The sequence below is a fragment of the Marmota flaviventris genome, chromosome 3, assembly GCF_047511675.1.
Source record: "Marmota flaviventris isolate mMarFla1 chromosome 3, mMarFla1.hap1, whole genome shotgun sequence".
NCBI classification, from domain to species: Eukaryota; Metazoa; Chordata; class Mammalia; order Rodentia; family Sciuridae; genus Marmota; species Marmota flaviventris.
In genome coordinates this window covers 75,188,534-75,207,113 of record NC_092500.1, presented here as the reverse complement: position 1 = coordinate 75,207,113, position 18,580 = coordinate 75,188,534, and the positions used below count along the sequence as shown (strand labels likewise).

The window sequence follows — 18,580 nt, the reverse complement described above, 5'->3', positions numbered from 1 at the left end:
TGCTACTGTGTTTATCAGGTACAACAGGAGAGTCCTTGAGATCAACCTCAGGAGCAGGCAGTGGAAGTACACCTGCAACTTCAGGCGCTGGGGCCACCAGCACTGGAAGCCCAGCAGGTAAGACAGAGCCTCCTTAGGGACTGTGGTGGGGTCTACTGCAAGTTTTGTCAAGATCTTTGAGTGTGAAAATGAGCACAAGGAACGAAACAATAGAGAATATGGAAGGAACTGATGACTAGAATAAAACCATGGAATGTGCTGGCAGGAGCTTTTCTTCCTTCCTCTCTGTACACTAAGCACTATTTTTTTTTCTCCCATTAGCAACAAGAGTAGCAACTGACAAAGCCACCACTGTCTCTGCTGGTGAAAACACATCTGGAAGGACAGGTACTGATGGAGCTTAAGGAGCATGAAATCCAGGCAGTAGACATGTGAGCCCTGTGCTCAGATTTAGTCAGAGAGGGGGTTTCCTGGGAGTCTGACCATTGTTATTTATATGATGCCAAGTATACAGAGTTTCAGAAGTAGACTGCTAGGTATTTGTTATGTACTTACTGTGGTGTTATAAACTTTGTCGAATCTAGGCAAAGTTTGGGAAGCATCCATTTTCAAAGGATAAGCAGCACAGCAATGAAGAAGGGGAAATTTGCAAACTGGATCATAATATAATTGTAATAACAAGAGATAAGGACTTAGATGGTAAATCATAAATGGTCTATGTGATTGTTACATATTATTCATAATGAATATTTTAATAAAGTTCCTATGTTATCTCATTTAGAGAAATTAAGATGTCTATGAAATTCACAATATAGATACATCCATTCCAGTTCATAATAAGAAGGACACTTTTTTTGATTTTCCTAAGCTGATATTTTCCCCCAATAAATAATCAGGCACATTTGCGGCATCATCAGAAGCTACCCCTGAAGCTAAAAATGGCAGCACCCCTGGAGAAACAGCCACTGGAACCAGTGCTTTAGGTGAGGTTTACCAGGTTGGATGTGATGCATCAGGACCTCCCCATCTGTGTTCTCCTGTAGCAGATGCAGGTCTACAATATTGGGCACTGACTGGGATTATATAACGGGACTAAGGAAAGATGAAGGGATCACATGTGTCATTTTTTGGGAAACACCCAAATATTCATATGGAGAGCAGGAATCACACGCACCCCCCATTGAGGCACTGGCTCTTGTTTCCAGGGACCACAGGAGTGTCTTCAGGCTCCACCACTGCCAGCTCTGGAGACTCTGCTAGACCTTCCTCCACCTCTGCTAGCAGTAAATCAGGTACGTACACGGAGAATTTTCTGAGTTTACAGGTATAAAATGGTAAGTGAGTGCATGTGTCAATTTCTGTACTGTAGAATGTGGTGAAGAACAGAAAGCACTACTCAGAGAGTTGAGAGTGTGAGCCCAACTTTCGGCCAACAGTTTAGCAAAAGGAGTGTGCTGACTGAAGTAGATGTTCTTTGTATACTCTTATGAAGTTGTCATATTTTCTGTGAGCCACAATAGTGTCAGAACTCTTTTCCTGGAACTTCTGAAGCAGTGAGTCTGGAATGGGCCCATGGTTTCCTAAGCTGGCTATAAAGTTTAACCAACTATCCAAAATTTTAGATTGTTTCTTGAGAGAATCATTGAATGTGTGCAAGTATTTTCATGCCTCAGTTGATTGCAATAGGTAGCCTGGGTCAGATACACTAGGTTCAAATATGTCAGCAAGGTAGAGGTTGGTAATAGCAGTCTTATTTGCAAGCACAATGAATGTACTTCACTAAAGGATTCTAAGTCTTACATGGTATTATGATTGATTTTTGGATATATTGAGACCAACCTGTTGGATATCCCAGCTTGACCAGTTTTGGGGACACATTTGGTATACAGTTCAGAGCAATTGTACTGGCTACAAACAAGGATCTGATTTCAAGCAGTGCTGCTTACCACAATATTTTTCCAAATCAAACTTACATAATTAAAATGTAATAGACTTTATGAAGTTACTTTTGTAAAACATACTATGTTATAACTCTATGTCCCCAATACCTGGTAGTTTGTAGCTCCAAAGAAGTTATTTCTAGCCAGGTTTTAAAATATTTTTTTTATCCTTCATCACTGAAAACTAGAAAGTCAGCAGATACAACAGCTGGAACCAACAATGGAATTACAAGAGACACAATTTTTAAACAGGTGGATCAAAGATATGAGGCACATCCTATACTGTACACAGACAGTCCTGGGTTCCCCTCCACAATACCTCCACTCTGAGTAGAGCCTTAGCTACAGGGGCCAAGTCTAGGAGTAACACAGTCCAGTGGGATAACTTTGGGAAATATTTAGTATTTAATATTTGTAGTTAAGTAAAAAGTTAATTGGGGCTAGCTTATGGCTCAGCAGTAGAGCGCTCGCCTCGCATGTGCAAGGCCCTGGGTTCGATCCTCTGCACCACATATAAATAAATAAATAAATAGTTATTTTTAAAAGTTAATGATGTATTTTTATGGCATATTATATTTTTAATATATTGTTTGTGATTAAGTCACACTTAAACCCCTTGAAGTTACATATCATTATTTCTATCAGATGAGAAAAAATGAATGGACTCAAGCTGGCAAGGCAGGAGGTAGAGTACAGACTACTGAGTCTCATGGGCACTAGCTGTCCCCAGTTCTGGGACCTGAATTGGGAGCTCCGATTCCACAATAGCCAAGGAGAACATGCCTGTGTTTGTTCATTTTTTGCTCAATATCATCACAGTTAGATACAGGAATGAAATGTTTTTGACAATATGAAACATAGATAATTTTGATTAAAAACGAGCAAGACTAAATTTCAAATGGTCCTCATGTCATCAGGTAAAAACTACAGGGACCTCTGAAATGTCTTCTCTTTGCATTCCCTTAGCCTGTGTTTTACTCAGGTGTTATACCCTTTGCCCCTGTCCCTGCAGTCCTCTGCCTAGATCACCTCCTTCCTATAACACCATGGTGCTCTGCTTGAAGTAGGGTTTTTGGATCTGATGGGTGCATAAGTGGCATGTAATGTACTGGAATCCTGTGGGGTCCTGTTAGATGGCCACGTTTCTGGGTTCAGCAGCCTAGTATCAAAAGTGTTGGAATGGAGCCCAGTAGACTTCTTAACTAGGTTTTTAGGGAATCAGTGATCCAGTTGGAGAAGTACCTTTTTGCAATTCACACTTTTTCCCAACTTCCCTCCCAGGTTGCACTCCATCAATGTCATATTTGAATGACTTTCTCATAGATCACTTTTAAGACAGTTGTGCAGTATTTATAATACTTAAATATTTGTGATTGTTTTTTAAATAATTCACACATTTTTGCTAGTAAGAGGTTTTTATCATATACAGACAGGTGTCTTTCCATATTTTTATTAATAAATACTTGGGCCTATTTTGGTTTTATTCTACAGGTTTTTTTTTTAATTAGGTGAACCTTTGGTTTGTAATTTATGACAATGAGCAATTTGAATGAATTTTATTTAACATTAAATCTACAGAGTTCAATGATGTCATTTTTATATAGCAGGAAAATTAACTGGGTAATTCTCATTGGATCAGTAAACTTATTAAAATTTTAGAGTGAGCATTTAGTTTATATTCACAAAAATCAGATTCAGAATTACATGCTAACAGTGATATATCAATAGGTGATCTCTTGTTTTTATCAGACAGTAAGTCCCATAGATTTGGAATAGGTTACTGAAAGTTTGGTGCTCACGTATGTGTTCCCAGACTGAATGAAACAAAACAAACATTTGTAAATATATCACTTTAATACTATCATCTTTTAATGACTAAAGGTGCACAGATTATATTATCTTCACTATTTAAATTTTTCCTTTGGGTTATTTCATGTTTCTTTTTTATGACTGCATTGTTTTATAATTAATATTGGGTAATTGTAAAAGAAAGCCTTTACCATAGATGGGAAACCGTACAAATAGTTGATTTGCCAAATAAGACATTGGACTTTTCTTGCATCAGTTAGAGTGTAAGTAAGTTTATGAAATTAAAAGATTGGATTGATGCATAAGGCAATTTGAAATGCTGATTCTTCCCAGTAGGAACAGGCGGCCCAAGTACAACCACACCCAGTGGGAAGGAGGGCAGTACACCCAGGGAAACCAGCACTGGAGCTACTAGCCCAGGGAACTCGGGTAAGTTAGGATGTGCACTCAGTGAATATTATTGAGTAGAAATATGGAAGCATCTAGGCATGAAAATGTATAAGAAGATTGAAATTTGTCTTAATCTCCCAATCTCCTGCTTCCGAGGAACTAGCATATGTTACAAGCACTGCTACTGTATTTATCAGGTACAACAGGAGAGTCCTTGAGATCAACCTCAGGAGCAGGCAGTGGAAGTACACCTGCAACTTCAGGCACTGGGGCCACCAGCACTGGAAGCCCAGCAGGTAAGACAGAGCCTCCTTAGGACTGTGGTGGGGTCTAAGTTTTGTCCAGATCCCTGAGTGTGAAAATAAGCACAGGGACTGAATCATGGAGAATATAGAAGGAACTGATGACTAGAATAAAACCATGGCATGTGCTGGCATGAGCTTTTCTTCCTTCCTCTCTGTACACTAAGCACTATTTTTTCTCCCCTTAGCAACAAGAGGAACACCTGGCACAGCCACCACTGTCTCTGCTGGTGAAAACACATCTGGAAGGACAGGTACTGATGGAGCTTAAGCAGCAGCATGAAATCCAGGCAGTAGACATGTGAGCCCTGTGCTCAAATTTAGTCATAGACTGTGTTTTCTGAGAATCTTAACTTTGTGATTAATATGATTCTGAGTATAAAGAGGATCAGAAATAGATTACTCTATATTTATTGTGTACCTACCATTGGGTTATAAATTTGTGGAAAGTAGGAAAAGTATGGGAAGTATACATTTTCCAAGAATATGTAGCAGAGCAATGAACAAGGGATAGGTTGCAAACAGCACCAGAAGACAATTCTAATTACAAGAGACAAGTACTGGGAAGTTAAATCACAAATTGTTATAATTTATTCATAATGAGTATTTTAATAAAGTGAATACATTCTTAGGGTTATCTAATTTGCCTTATTTACCTGGAGTGAGAAATTAAGATCTCTGTATTTCACAATGAAGATCCATCTATTCTTTAAAAGAAATAGTTTTTTAAAAGTTTATTCTATTAAATATTTTGAAGGACACTTGTTTGATTTTCTTAAACTGACATTTTCCCCCAATAAATATCAGGTTCGCATGCAACATCATCTGGAGCTACCCCTGAAGCTAGAGGAGACAGCACCCCTGGGGAAGCAGGCACTGGAGCCACAGGTTCAGGTGAGGTCCACCAGTTTGGATGTGATGGTCATCGGTGTCCTCCTGCATCAGGTCTGTAAAATCAGGTCTTCACTGGGATTATATTGCCAGACTAAGGAAAGATCAAAGAATCATATCCTTTTTTTCTTTATTCTGGAGACATCCATTTACTCATAGTGAGGTACAGGAGTAACATATACCTCCACAATGCACTGGTTCTTGTTTCCAGGGACCACATTGGTTATGTGCAGACTATACCACTGCCAGCTCTGGTTTTGATAATATTAAATGTAGATACTGAAATAGTTTTGACAGTAAGGGAATTATAGTAAAGGAATTACAAATGGCACAGCTTCCAGTCAGGTGAAACAACAACAACAACAAAATCCTATATTCAGTCAGTCTTGTGTTTCACCTTGGTAATAACCCTCCAGAAGAGAGCCTTAGGAAAAAAGGTCAATTTACGGGTTACATAGATCTGTTGAATGACTTTGGGATACACTTCACAATTAGTATTGTGGTATAGAAAATATTAGTGATGTATTTTATGACAATTAAATGTCTGATTTACTCTCAAATATTTTCATTTTAAGGCAATGAATCATACTACTATTGTGTTAATGTGGCATTGTTCCCATGAGATAAGACAGTTTCCAAGCTGGCAAGGCAGGGATAGAGCACAGAGTACTGAGCCTCATGGGCAATAGCTAATGCCCAAGGGTCTGTGCCCTGTGTCTAGAGCTCACAACCAACAAAAGCCAAGGAGAATATGCTTGACCTGTTCATCATTTACTCAGGTCAATGTTAGATTCAGGAATAAAAAAATATTGACACACTTAAGCACAGATAAATTAGACTGAAAAGAAGCAAGATAAAATTTTACAACTGTCCTTCAAACCATCAGTTACAATCATAAGGATCTTTGAAGGGTCTTCTTCTTGTGGTCCCTTTCCCCAGTCCCCGCAGTCCTTTGCTTAGCTTGCCTCCTTCCTTTAACACCATGGTGCTCAGGGTATGTTCCTGGCCAGTAGCATCTGAACACTGTGGGAACTTGTTACAGTTGGTGTCTTGGGGGTCCAGCAGCCTAGAATCAGAAAGTATTGAAGGGGAAGCCAGCAGACTGTTAGCTTGTTAACATAACAAGTGTTTTAGCAAATCAATGCTCAAGTTAGAGAACAACTTCTTTACAACTTCCAGTCTTTTCCAGCTTCACTCCCTCTTTTCCAGCTTCACTCCCTCTTCACTCCTCTTCACACAGGAGTCAATGACATGTCTGCCATGTCAGTAGGTCATTTCCAAAGCTCAGCTATGATCCTGTCTATGCTCCTTTTAAAATACTTTTAACAGTATGGATTGCTTTGAAGATATGTGAAAACTTTGTTACCATTAAGAGTACTTTTGCTCATGAATGCACTGGATTCTGTTTATGGATGAATTAATGAATCCATGGCCTGTTTTTGTTTTTCCTACACTTGGTTTGGCTTAACAATTGTTACGATTAAGTTTATAACATAGTGTTATATACATGCTATTCTTTATATGAATATTACTGAGTTAGGAGATAAGATTTACATATTGCAGAAAAATAAAAAATATTAATTCCAATTACAGAATAACTTATTGAAACCTTAAAATAATAACTAGTTTATCATTAAAAAAATCTGAAGTAGAAATACTTGAGTAATAATGAGATCTCAAGGAGTAATCTCTTTTGAGACAGTAAGTGCAATGATTTGTGACAAGACTACTAAAAACTTGGTGCATGAATATAAATCCCCAGACTATTTGTTAAAGGCCAGTGATGTGATAACAAGTGAAACATTTGGAAATATAGAATTTTAACATCATAATCCATAAACTTTTAAATAAAGTCTTTTACATTATATGATCTTATTTATTTGAACCTTACATCTGTACTTACGTTATGGCATTTTTAAAAGAATGTCTCTAGCAGAGATTGGAAACATTACAAATTGATTCTTTTACCACAAATCACTTGAGAAGCAGCAGTTACAGTATAAAATCAGGGCTAGATGGCTAGATTTTGCTGTCTTCATTTTCTGTCTACAAATTGGGTGACTCAGAGCACATCATTTAAACATATTAGATAATTGTAAAGAATAGTGTTACCTGTTGAAAGAGGGTGTTTATGAGGTTAAAAGACTTGGTTGTTTTTAAAGGAATTTCTTAAATGATTATTTTTTCACCAGGAACACGAAGCCCTAGTGCAACAACACCTGGGAGGAAAGAGAGTAGCACATCTGGGGAACCCAGCACTGGAGCTACAAGCACAGGAAGTTCAGGTAAGTCAGGATGTGCACTGAGTGCTTGTTAAGTGGGCACAAAGATGAAACCATGTAGGCTGCTGGATAAATCATGAAAATGTGCCAAAGATTGAAATTTTGTCTTGATCTCTCAATATCTTCCTTCAAAGAAACTAGCATATGTTTCAAGCACTGCTACTCTGTTTATCAGGTACAACAGGAGAGTCCCTGGGTGTGACCTCAGGAGGAGTCAGCGGTACAACAAGTCAACCATCAGGCACTGGGGTCACAGGCACTGGAAGCCCAGCAGGTAGGACAGAGCCTCCATAGAGGATGGTGATAGGGTCCAATGCATTTTTTTTAAGAACCCCAAGTGTGAAAATGAGATCAAGGAAAGGAACAATGGAGAACAATAAAGGAACTGATGACTAGAATAAAACTGTGGAATGTCCTGGGAAGAGGGTTTTTTTTTTTTTTTGTTTACAAGCTCTATGTGCACGAAGCACAATTTTTTCACCATTAGCAACAAGAGGAGCAACTGATGCAGCTACCACTGTCTCTTCTGGTGAAAATACATCTGGAAGAACAGGTATTGAAGGAGCATAAGCAGCATGAAATTCAGGCAGTAATGTGGGAGCTTTTTGCGCAAAACCTAGTCAAAGAAAGGTTTTCCTGGGAGAATCTGATCATATGATTTAGGTAATGCCAAATCTCCAGAAGAGCATGAATATATCAAAAAGTGTATGTGATGTTTTTAATATATTTTTGGAACACAAAATATAGTGAAGTATATTTTACTATAGTGAAAGAATGGGGGCTTATGACTGATATCACCCAATGTCAATTAAGAAAGTGTAAAATTAACAACCATGTAGAAAGGGAAGTAAAGAATGACAACAATTAAGAGCAGAAACTTTGTAAATTTGGATCATAAGACAATTCTAGTAAACAGAGACAAGGACATCAATGTTGAACCTTGTAATATCTACAGGGTTATTATATTTTATGAGTAATAAATATCCTAATTGAATCAGCACATTATAAGAGTTATCTAATTTACATAATTTTACCTTTAGCATGACCTTTTGATATGAGTGAAGTTTACAGGATAGATACATCCATTCTTTTAAAGGCTAAAGAAAATATATTTCATTTCATATTCACAAAGACACTCCTTTTGATTTTCATAAGCTGCCATTTTCTCCCTATAAGTAACAGGCACACTTGGGTCATCATCTGGAGCAACCCCTGAATCTCAAGGTGGCAGCACTCCTGGAGGAGCAAACCCTGGAGCCACAGTCTCAGGTGAGGTCCACCAGGTTGGATGCGATGCATCAGGAACTCCCATCCATGCCCTTCTGCAGCAGAGGCAGGTCTATAAAATCAGGCACTGACTGGGATTACATTATTGAAGTAAGAAAAGATGAAAGGATAATATCCTTCATTTTCTTTATTCTGAGAAACCCAAATACCCATATGAAGGGAAGGGATAATGTGTACCGTCCCCCACAATGCACTCATTTTTGTTTCCCGGGACAACAGGAGTGTCTGCAGCTACATCTACCACTGCCAGCCCTGGGGATTCAGCTAGACCTTTCTCAACCTCTGCTAGCAGCACATCAGGTAAGTGTAAGGAAGAATTCCATGAGTAAGATATCAAATGGAGAGTGTAAGCACATCCCAATTTCTATTTTCTGGAGTGTTGTAAAGAACAGGAAAATCTAGTAAGTTACTTGAGGAAGTGAGCCCAATTCCTGACCAATAAATGGTTTATCAGGTAGCTGTGTACCCACTGGATTAGATAATCTTTCTATAATCTAATACAATTTTGAGAATGCCTGCATGTGTTTATGGGCCTTAATAGTTGGAAGACCACTGTTTTGGAGTATCTGAGGCTGTGGTCTGGAGTGAGACCATAGTTTGCAATTCTGGCTAGAAATTAAAATCAACTATAGAAACCTTTGGGATTTTTCCTTCCCAGTCCCATGGAGGGTGTAACTATGGAAAAAACAGGCCTGTGCACTCAGGTATTTTAAAGCCACAATTCATTTCAATATGCAGCTTCATTTATAATTATGAGGTTCAACATTATGACTATTAAAGAAATAGATAATAAGCAGTGTTAGTTTTAAGAATCAATATGGAATCTAAGTCATGCAAGATTTATGTTAAATTTTTCTAGTGATTGAAACAGAGATTGACAAGGATGTATGAAAGGTTGAGATAATTTTAAAGCAGAGTTCAGTATGATCTGTATCATTTAATCAAAGATTATATTATTTGTTGTTTGTTTGACAGGCATTACTGGATCATCAGTTGTCACAACAACCAAAGCCCAAAGTAATGCAGTGACATCACCTGAAGGCAACTCAGGTGAGTAGAGGATGAGTTCAGAGGTACTAGCTTTGGTCAATATGAAAAGTCATTTGTAGGAATCCTGCTTATTTTAAAGCAAAGTAGTTGAGATGAATGTACAGAGACCCAGTTCAACCAATAGAAAGATGTCTTAAAAAAAAAAAAAACCTTTAGGAAATTAACATTAAAACAAGTATCATGGGCAACTCTGTATACTACGTGGCTGAATTCTTTTAATCAATTTTTACCAATGGGTGATCTAACTTATCCAATCACTAATTAGAAGGAATTGGATAGTTAGATCACCCATTAGTAGCAAAGTTCAAGTAGACTTTAGGTGAGAGATTCCTTTGACCTTTTCTCAAGGTGCTACTGGAACGTCAGTTCTCCTCACCTCCACAGCTGGAAGTGCAGGCACCACAGCCCGACTGAACCCCAACTTCACCAGTCCTGGGGACACATCAGGTAGGCCCAATTCAGAGCTAATTTTATAGGCCAGACCAAGGAACTATTTTCAGCAATGTTGCCCAGGATTTTTCCAAATCAAATATCAGACTCAGGAGATAGTTCTTCATATGCAATTACCATTTAATATTTTTAGCCTTTTAGCAAGTTGCCTGTGTTTTATTCGGGTGTGAAATCCTTTCCCCAGTCTCTGCAGTCCTCTCCCTAGCTTACCTTTCTCCTCTAACACCATGGTCCTCCCAGTGTGATTTCAATGACCAGCATCATTTAAATCCTGTGTGATCCTGTTAGAAGGGCACATTTTGGGTCCATCTGCCTATATTCAGAAAGTGCTGGGGTGGAGCTCAGAAGATTGAGTTAACAGTGTTTTAGGGAATCAATACTCATGTTGGAGAAGCACTTCTCCACAATTCCCACTCTTTTCCAACCTTCCCATTTTACACTTCATCAATGTCATGTCAGAATGACTTTCCCAAAACTCAAGTTTTCAAATATTTTTTGTACTATGAACTACTAAAGTATTTCTGATTGTTTTTAAGATAAATCAAAACTTTATATGAACAGGACTTTTCTTCTTCATGCTATTATTAACAAATTCATCGCCTCATTGTGTTTTTCCTACACTTATTTGCTTAGCTATTGTTTTAATTTAAAATGCAGAGAAAAAACTTTTTGAGTAGGTCCCATTTGTTGATTCTAGTTATTAACTCTTGTGCTATGGGTGTCCTATTGAGGAATTTGGAGCCCGACCCCACAGTATGTAGATTGTAGCCAACTTTTTCTTCTATCAGATGCCGTGTCTCTGATTTGATATCAAGCTCCTTGAGGAAGGAGACCCTCAGGGTTATACAAAATTACATACAAGAGGAAGTGAGGGGAAAGGGAAAAAAAAACAAGGGGGAGAAATGAATTACAGTAGAGGGGGTAGAGAGAGAAGAGGGGAGGGGAGGGGAGGGGAGGGGGGATAGTAGAGGATAGGAAAGGCAGCAGAATACAACAGACTAGTGTATATTGTATATGGCAATATGTAAATCAATGGATGTGTAACCTATGTGATTCTGCAATCTGTATATGGAGTAAAAATGGGAGTTCATAACCCACTTGAATCAAAATGTGAAATATGATATATCAAGAACTATGTAATGTTTTGAACAACCAATAATAAAAATTATAAAAAAGATATAAACAACAACAACAACAAAAAAGAAAATAGAGTTGGAAATTTCCTTCTGCAAAAAGTTTTTTAGTTTTACTGTATGCTTTCCAGAACCAATACAGTCCTTTCAGATTTAAAAAAATAAAATAAAATAAAATAAAATGCATGACTCAAATAGTTGTTGAATAAGCTTTTTAAATTAAAAATACTGAATTAAAAGATATAGTTTATCCATAGCAGGAAAATAAACTGGGTAATTCTCATTGGATCAAAAAACTTATTTTAATTTTAGAATGTTTACCGTTTAGTTTATATTCACAAAAATCTGAATCAGAATTACATGCTAACAATGACATCTCAATAGATGATATATTTTGTTATCAGACAGTAAGTCTGGTGATTTGGAACAGCTTATTCAATGTCTGAAATTCTCAGACCAAGTGAAATAGAGATCAATTATATAGAAATGTAGCATTCAAACATCATAGTCTTTTAACAGCTCAACAAGACTTTTATATTTTATGATACCTTTTTAAAATCTTATACATGGATTTATTTCATAGTACTTCTAGGTATTTATTAATACATTGTAATTATATATAATATTGGGCATTTTTAAAAGAAAGCCTCTAGCACAGATGGAAAACAATAGAGATGGGTGTCTTGCCACATCTGTTGAGAAGCATCAGTAAGAGTATAAGAAAATTTATGATTTAAAAGATTTGATTGATGCATAAGGCAATTTGAAATGCTATTTTTTTATCAGTGGGAACAGGAGGCCCAAGAACAACAACACCCAGTAGGGGGGAGGTCAGCACACCCAGGGAACCCAGCACTGGAGCTACAAGCACAGGAAGTTCAGGTAAGCCAGGATGTGCTCTTAATGCCTATGAAATGGGTACAAATTTGAAAGCATCTAGACTGTTGGATAAATCATGAAAATGTTCAAAAAAGATCAAAATTTTGCCTTGATCTCCCAATCTCCCTCTTTAGAGGAACTAGCATATGTTGCAAGCAATGCTACTGTGTTTATCAGGTACAACAGGAGAGGCCCTGGAAGTGACCTCAGGAGTAGTCAGGGACAGAACATCTGGACCACCAGGCACTGGGGCCACCAGTGCTGGAAGCCCAGCAGGTAAGACAGAAACTACTTAGGGGTTTATGATGGGTCTGTTGTGTGCTTTGTCAGGATCCCTGAGTGTTAGAATGGGATGGAGGAAAGTTTAAAAATAGAGAACGGTGAAGGAACTAATAAAACTATGAAGTGTCCTTCAAAGTGCATTTCCTTCTTAGACTTTCTGTATACTAAGCACCATTCTTCCCATTAGCAACAAGTAGAAGAACAGAAACATCTGCCACCATCTCTGCTGGTGAGAACACATCTGCAGGAACAGGTAATGAAAGAGCATGAGCATCATGAAAGCCAGGCAGTAGACATAAGAGCTGTTTGCTCAAAACCTAGTCAGAGACAGGGTTTCTTAGGGATCTGATCTTCGTTATTTATATGATGCCAAGTGTCCAGAAGATCAGAAATAGACTATTAGATATTTGTTTTGTACTTACCATTGTATTAGAAACTTTGTGGAAAATAGGATATGATTGGGAAGCATAGGTGTTCAAAGAATAAGTAGCACAGCAATGAAGAGGGGAAAGTGGAAATATGATCTTATTATTGGACAATTCTAATAATGAGAGATAAGGACTTGGATGTTTAACCTTGAATTTTCTACATAAATGTTACATTTTATTAATAATGAGTATCTTAACCAAATTAGTGCATTATCAAAGTTAGCTGATCTACCTTATTTACCTGGAGAAACACTTAAGATGTCTGTGAAATTAATAGGGTACACATATCCATTCTTTTAATAGCAATAAGTATACTTCAGTCCCTATTCATAAAGACCCTCCTTTTTGTTTTCTTAAGCTGACTTTTTTCCCCCTGATAAATATCAGGCACACCTGGAGCATCATCTGGAACAACCCCAGAAGCCCAAGGAGGTAGCACCCCTGAAGAATCAAGCACTAGAGCCACAGGTTCAGGTGAGGCCCACCAGTTTGGATGTAATTCCTTAGGAGCTCCTATCCATGCTCTCTTATAGTGCATACAGATCTCTAGTTATCAGGTCCCAACTGGGATTATACAGCTGAAAGATGAAAACATCATATCATTCATTTTCTTTTTCCTGGGAAGACCCAAATATCCATGCAAAGGGCAGAAATAATGTGGACCCCCTGCTCCCAACTGGTTCTTGTTTCAGGAACCACAGGGGTGTCTTCTGGTTCATCCACTACTGCCAGCCCTGGAGACTCAGCTACACCTTTCTCAACCTCTGCTAGTAGCAAATCAGGTAAGATATGAAAGCAAAGTCTATAAGTAAACTGTAAAATGGAGAGTGTAAGTATGTCCCAATTTCTATTCTCTGGATTGGGTTAACAAACAGAAAGTACAAATGTTAGGGCATGAAACTGCTGGATAAATGATGGAAATGTTCAGAAAGATTGAAATTTTATCTAGGATATCCCAAATTTTCCCTTCAGAGGAACTAGCATATGTTGCAAGCATTGCTACTGTGTTTATCAGGTACAACAGGAGAATCCTTGGGAGTGACCTCAGGAGCAGGCAGTGTGAGCACACCTGGACCATCAGGCACTGCAGCCACCAGTGCTGGAAGTCCAGCAGGTAAGAAAGGGCCTACTTAAGGTGTTATGGTGGGATCTAATGCAAGTTTTGTCAAGATCCCTTAATGTGAGATTGAGATGAAGGAAAGGTAACCATGGAGAACATTGAAGGAACTAATGACTAGAATAAAACTACAAAGTGTCCTTCAAAGAGTGTTTTCTTCCTAGACTCTTCATACATTAATAAGCACCATTCTCCTTCCCATTAGCAACGACCACTGCCTCTGCTGTTGAGAACACTTCTGGAAGAACAGGTACTGAAGGAGCATAACCAGTGTGAAATACAGACAGTAGACATGTGAGCTTTGTGCTCAAATTTAGTCAGAGACAAGGTTTCTAGGGGAATCAATTATCATTTAGATGATGCCAAATCTCAGAAATATATTGATAAGCAGTCTGTAGTGTTCAATATATTTTTAGAGTCCACTGTGAAATTAATGAAATGTAGACTACAACTGATCCCACACAAGTCAATCTGTGAAGGGTGAAATTAACAACCGTGCAGATATAGAAGACAAGAAATAAGTAGGACAACAATCAATAAGAAAAGATGCACACTGAATCATAAGAAAATGGTAGGAAATAGAGACAAGAACAACAATGTTTACTCATAATTTTTCTATATGATTATTGTATTGGTTAATGACAAATATGTTAATGGGACAGTGCATTATTGGAGTTACCTGATTTATCTTGATAAAGAATTTAAGAGATTAGTGAGGATTATAGGATAGATGAGTGCATTTAACAAGAAAGCATATTTCAAGACATATTTGTAAGACCCTCTTTTAATTTTTCACTTTTTTTCCTCTCATTAAATATCAGGCACCCCTGGAGCATCATCTGGAACAACCCCAAAAGCTCAAGGTGCCAGTACCCCTAATCAAGCAGGCACTGGAGCCACAGGTTCAGGTGAGGTCCACCAGATTGGATATGATATATCAGCAGCTATGATCCATGCCCTCCTGTAGCAGGTGCAGGTCTGTAAATCAGGCTTGAATTGGAATTATGTTGCTGGCCTAGAAAGGTTATGAGGATATTTTCTTCATTTTTTTTTTAAATTCTGGAGACTCAATCATTCAAGTTTACAGGAATAATATACTTCCCCCTCATGCACCTAGTCTTGTTTCCAGGGACCACAGGAGTGTCTGCAGGCTCCACCACTGCCAGTCATGAGGACTCAGCTAGACCTTTCTCAACCTCTGCTAGCAGCAAATCAGGTAAGTTAGAGGGAGAAGTCCATGAGTGTGCAGGTATAAAATGGAATGTGTTTATATGTCCCAGTTATTTTCTATGGAGTGTGGTTGAGTAGAAAGAAGTAGGAAGGGAATAAAGAATGGGAGGGCAATTCTTGACCAACAGTTTATCAGGTTGCAGTGTACTGAGTGGATTAGATGATCTTTCTATACTGAATTATAATTGTAAGAATCCCTGCTTGTGCTTACATTTCATAATAATTGTAGGACCTCTGATCTGGAGCCTCTGAGGCTGTGATTTTTGAGTGGGGCCAAGGTTTACTCTACTGGCTACAAATTAGAATTGAATACAGAAATTTTTAACACTTTTCCTTCTCAGACTCATTGAATGTAGAATCACAGAGAAAGGGCCCAAGCATACATATATTGGAAAGCCTCAGTTGGTGCTAATATACAGACTAGATCAGAATAACTGGGCTCAAATATATGAACATTGAAGAAGTAGATAATAAGCAATATCATTTGCAACTAAAGTGATTTACCTCACCTAACGATTCTAGTCATAAAAGGTTTATGATAACTTTTAAAAAGATTGAAACATAAATGGAGAAACATATACAAATAAGTGAAAGATATTTTAAAAGTAGGAAGCAGCATGTTCTATACCACTTCATCAAAGATAATGATATTATTTATTGTTTATTTTTAAAGGCACTACTGGACCATCAGTTGGTACAACAACCAGAGCCCAAAGCAATGAAGAGACATCACCTGAAGTACACTCAGGTGAGCGGAGGATGGTGTTCAGAGGTCCTGGCTTTGGTCAAAATGAAGAGTAATTTGTGGGAATCCTGCTTATTTTAATGCAAAGTAGTTGAGATAAAAATATGAAAACCTATTTGACCTAATTCTAGATGTAGGAAGATATTTTTGTTTAAAAAAAATGCAATAAGTAAACCAAATGTTCAAGAAAATAATCATAGAACAAAATCATATGCAACTATGGGCAATAAGTTACAGGATTCATTTATTCAGTTTTTACATATTAGAAGTAAAAGAACTGTTGGATTACCCAATTATAATAAGGTTCAAGTAGACTTTAGGTGAGAAGTTCCTTTGGTTTTTCTCAGGTACTACTGGAACTTCAATTCCCATCACCTCCACAGCTGGAAGTACAAAAACCACACCCCAGCTGAGCACCAGCTTTACCAGTCCTGGGGATACATCAGGTAAGCTCAGTTCAGAGCAATTATACTGACCCCAGCTAAAAAAACTAGTTTCAGACATTGCTGTTCAGATAATGTTTTGCCAAATCGATTACCAGACTTAGGTGATCTTTTTATTTAAAATTTAATACCATTAGTCTTTTAACAAGTTATTTTCTTAAATAATATCATGTTACAGTTACATGTTCCCACTATCTGATAGCTGGAAGCCCCAGTGAAGCTTTTTTAGATAGGTATTTCAATTTTTTTGAACTTCATCAAGGATTACTAGAATGTCACCAGGTATAACTTCGGGAACCAACAAGAGACTTAGAAGTGACACAGCTTCCAAGCAGGTAAAACAAAGATATGAGACAGAGCCTATATTCCATGTTGGCACTTAACATTTCACCTCAGCAATAACTCTTCTCTGAGTCCAGCCTTAGATAAATTGGTCAATTCCATGATTTTGGAAATATTCAGTAGTTAGTATTTGCAGTTACGTGAAACATCAATGATGTAGTTTTGTGGCCCGTTAAATTGTTTGATTGACTCTCAAATATTTTCTTTGTAATTTAGTCAAATTTAACACCATTGATTTTATTTGTTGTTATTTCCATGAGATGAAAAAATAACAAAAGTTCTCAAGCTTGCAAAGCCTAGTTCAAATGTGGATTGGGCATTAGCTGGCTCCCCAATTCTGTGACCTATACGTAAGAGCTCACTCCCAACAAAAAACAAGGAATATGCCTGTGCATCCTTGATGAAATTCAATCACTGTTGGGTCCAGGAATATAATATTATTAACAGTATTTAAGGTAGATAATTCAGATTGAAAACTGAAACAACTAAATTTTACAAATGTCTTTCATGCCATTGGTTAAACTCATTTAGACTTCAATGTGCCTTTTCCTTGCATTCCATTTTCCTGTGTTTTATTCAACTGTTAAACCCTTTTCACCAGTCCTTTCAGTCCTCTGCCTAGCTTTCCTTCTTCCTCTAATACGATGGTGCTCACAGTGTGGTTTCTGGTCCAGCAGCATCAGAATCCTGTGGAAACTTGTTAAAAGTGCACATTTCTGGGTTCACCAACCTAGAATCAGAAAGTATCCGGTGGAGCCCAGCAGACTTTGTTAACAAGTATTTTGGGGATTGATGCTCAGTTGCAGAAGCACTTCTCCACATTTCCCCCTCTTTTCCAACTTCCTTTCCAGTTTCTATGCACATCAATGTCATCTCAGAATGACATTCCAAAATCTCAAGAATCAGCTTCTCTCTGATCTATTTAAAATGCTTCAATAGTTCTGATTGCATTCAATGTAAATCAAAATGTTATTATTGTCAAGAGGCATTTTTTTATGATTGCTCTGATGTTCTTTTATGCATTTATTAATTTGAACACACCATTGTTCTATAGTTCCTCTATTTTTTCCAAGCTATTGTTTTGATTTAAATTTTATGAATTAAATTATGTTTTAAATATACTGCATTTTCAATTATAGTTACTGGATTAAAATATATAATTTATATATTACAGGGGTATTTAAAAAATCGGTTAATCCAATTAGGTCTGTAAAATTATTGAAATTAGACTGGACCAGTTAGTTTATTTTTAAATTTTTTTATTGACTAAAATACACAGTTTCTTCATATTTCCTTAGATTTTTACATAAGATCCTTTTTTATTCTAGAACCCCACCAATAACACCCCATTACAATTAGGTTTTTTTTTTAATTTAAAAAGGTTTTTTGTGTTATTGATTTTATTTTTTTAAATACATTAGAGTGGAATGCATTATAACTCTTATTACACATAGAGTACACTTTTTCATATCTTTATATATACAATATGTTCATACCAATTCATGCCTTTATACATGTACTTTGCTTTTTATTTTTTTGCATTACAATTCTTATTACACATATAAACCACAATTTTTTAT

General features: G+C 37.2%; 1 protein-coding gene across 1 annotated transcript in view; it reads left to right on the top strand.

Annotated features, from left to right (window-relative positions):
- LOC114084223 (mucin-19) overlaps window positions 1–18,580 on the top strand; it is a 115,141-nt gene that overhangs the window by 32,725 nt on the left and 63,836 nt on the right. Inside the window, exons 40-64 of the mRNA XM_071609287.1 lie at window positions 19–117; window positions 322–387; window positions 897–983; window positions 1,206–1,292; window positions 4,083–4,178; window positions 4,337–4,435; window positions 4,630–4,695; window positions 5,249–5,335; window positions 7,525–7,617; window positions 7,790–7,888; window positions 8,791–8,883; window positions 9,121–9,201; window positions 9,877–9,951; window positions 10,300–10,398; window positions 12,321–12,416; window positions 12,591–12,689; window positions 12,883–12,948; window positions 13,511–13,597; window positions 13,816–13,905; window positions 14,139–14,237; window positions 14,446–14,490; window positions 15,062–15,148; window positions 15,370–15,456; window positions 16,144–16,218; window positions 16,563–16,661. Of these exons, the coding sequence (XP_071465388.1) occupies window positions 19–117; window positions 322–387; window positions 897–983; window positions 1,206–1,292; window positions 4,083–4,178; window positions 4,337–4,435; window positions 4,630–4,695; window positions 5,249–5,335; window positions 7,525–7,617; window positions 7,790–7,888; window positions 8,791–8,883; window positions 9,121–9,201; window positions 9,877–9,951; window positions 10,300–10,398; window positions 12,321–12,416; window positions 12,591–12,689; window positions 12,883–12,948; window positions 13,511–13,597; window positions 13,816–13,905; window positions 14,139–14,237; window positions 14,446–14,490; window positions 15,062–15,148; window positions 15,370–15,456; window positions 16,144–16,218; window positions 16,563–16,661 (2,157 nt within the window). The remainder of the gene's footprint in view (window positions 1–18; window positions 118–321; window positions 388–896; window positions 984–1,205; window positions 1,293–4,082; window positions 4,179–4,336; window positions 4,436–4,629; window positions 4,696–5,248; window positions 5,336–7,524; window positions 7,618–7,789; window positions 7,889–8,790; window positions 8,884–9,120; window positions 9,202–9,876; window positions 9,952–10,299; window positions 10,399–12,320; window positions 12,417–12,590; window positions 12,690–12,882; window positions 12,949–13,510; window positions 13,598–13,815; window positions 13,906–14,138; window positions 14,238–14,445; window positions 14,491–15,061; window positions 15,149–15,369; window positions 15,457–16,143; window positions 16,219–16,562; window positions 16,662–18,580) is intronic.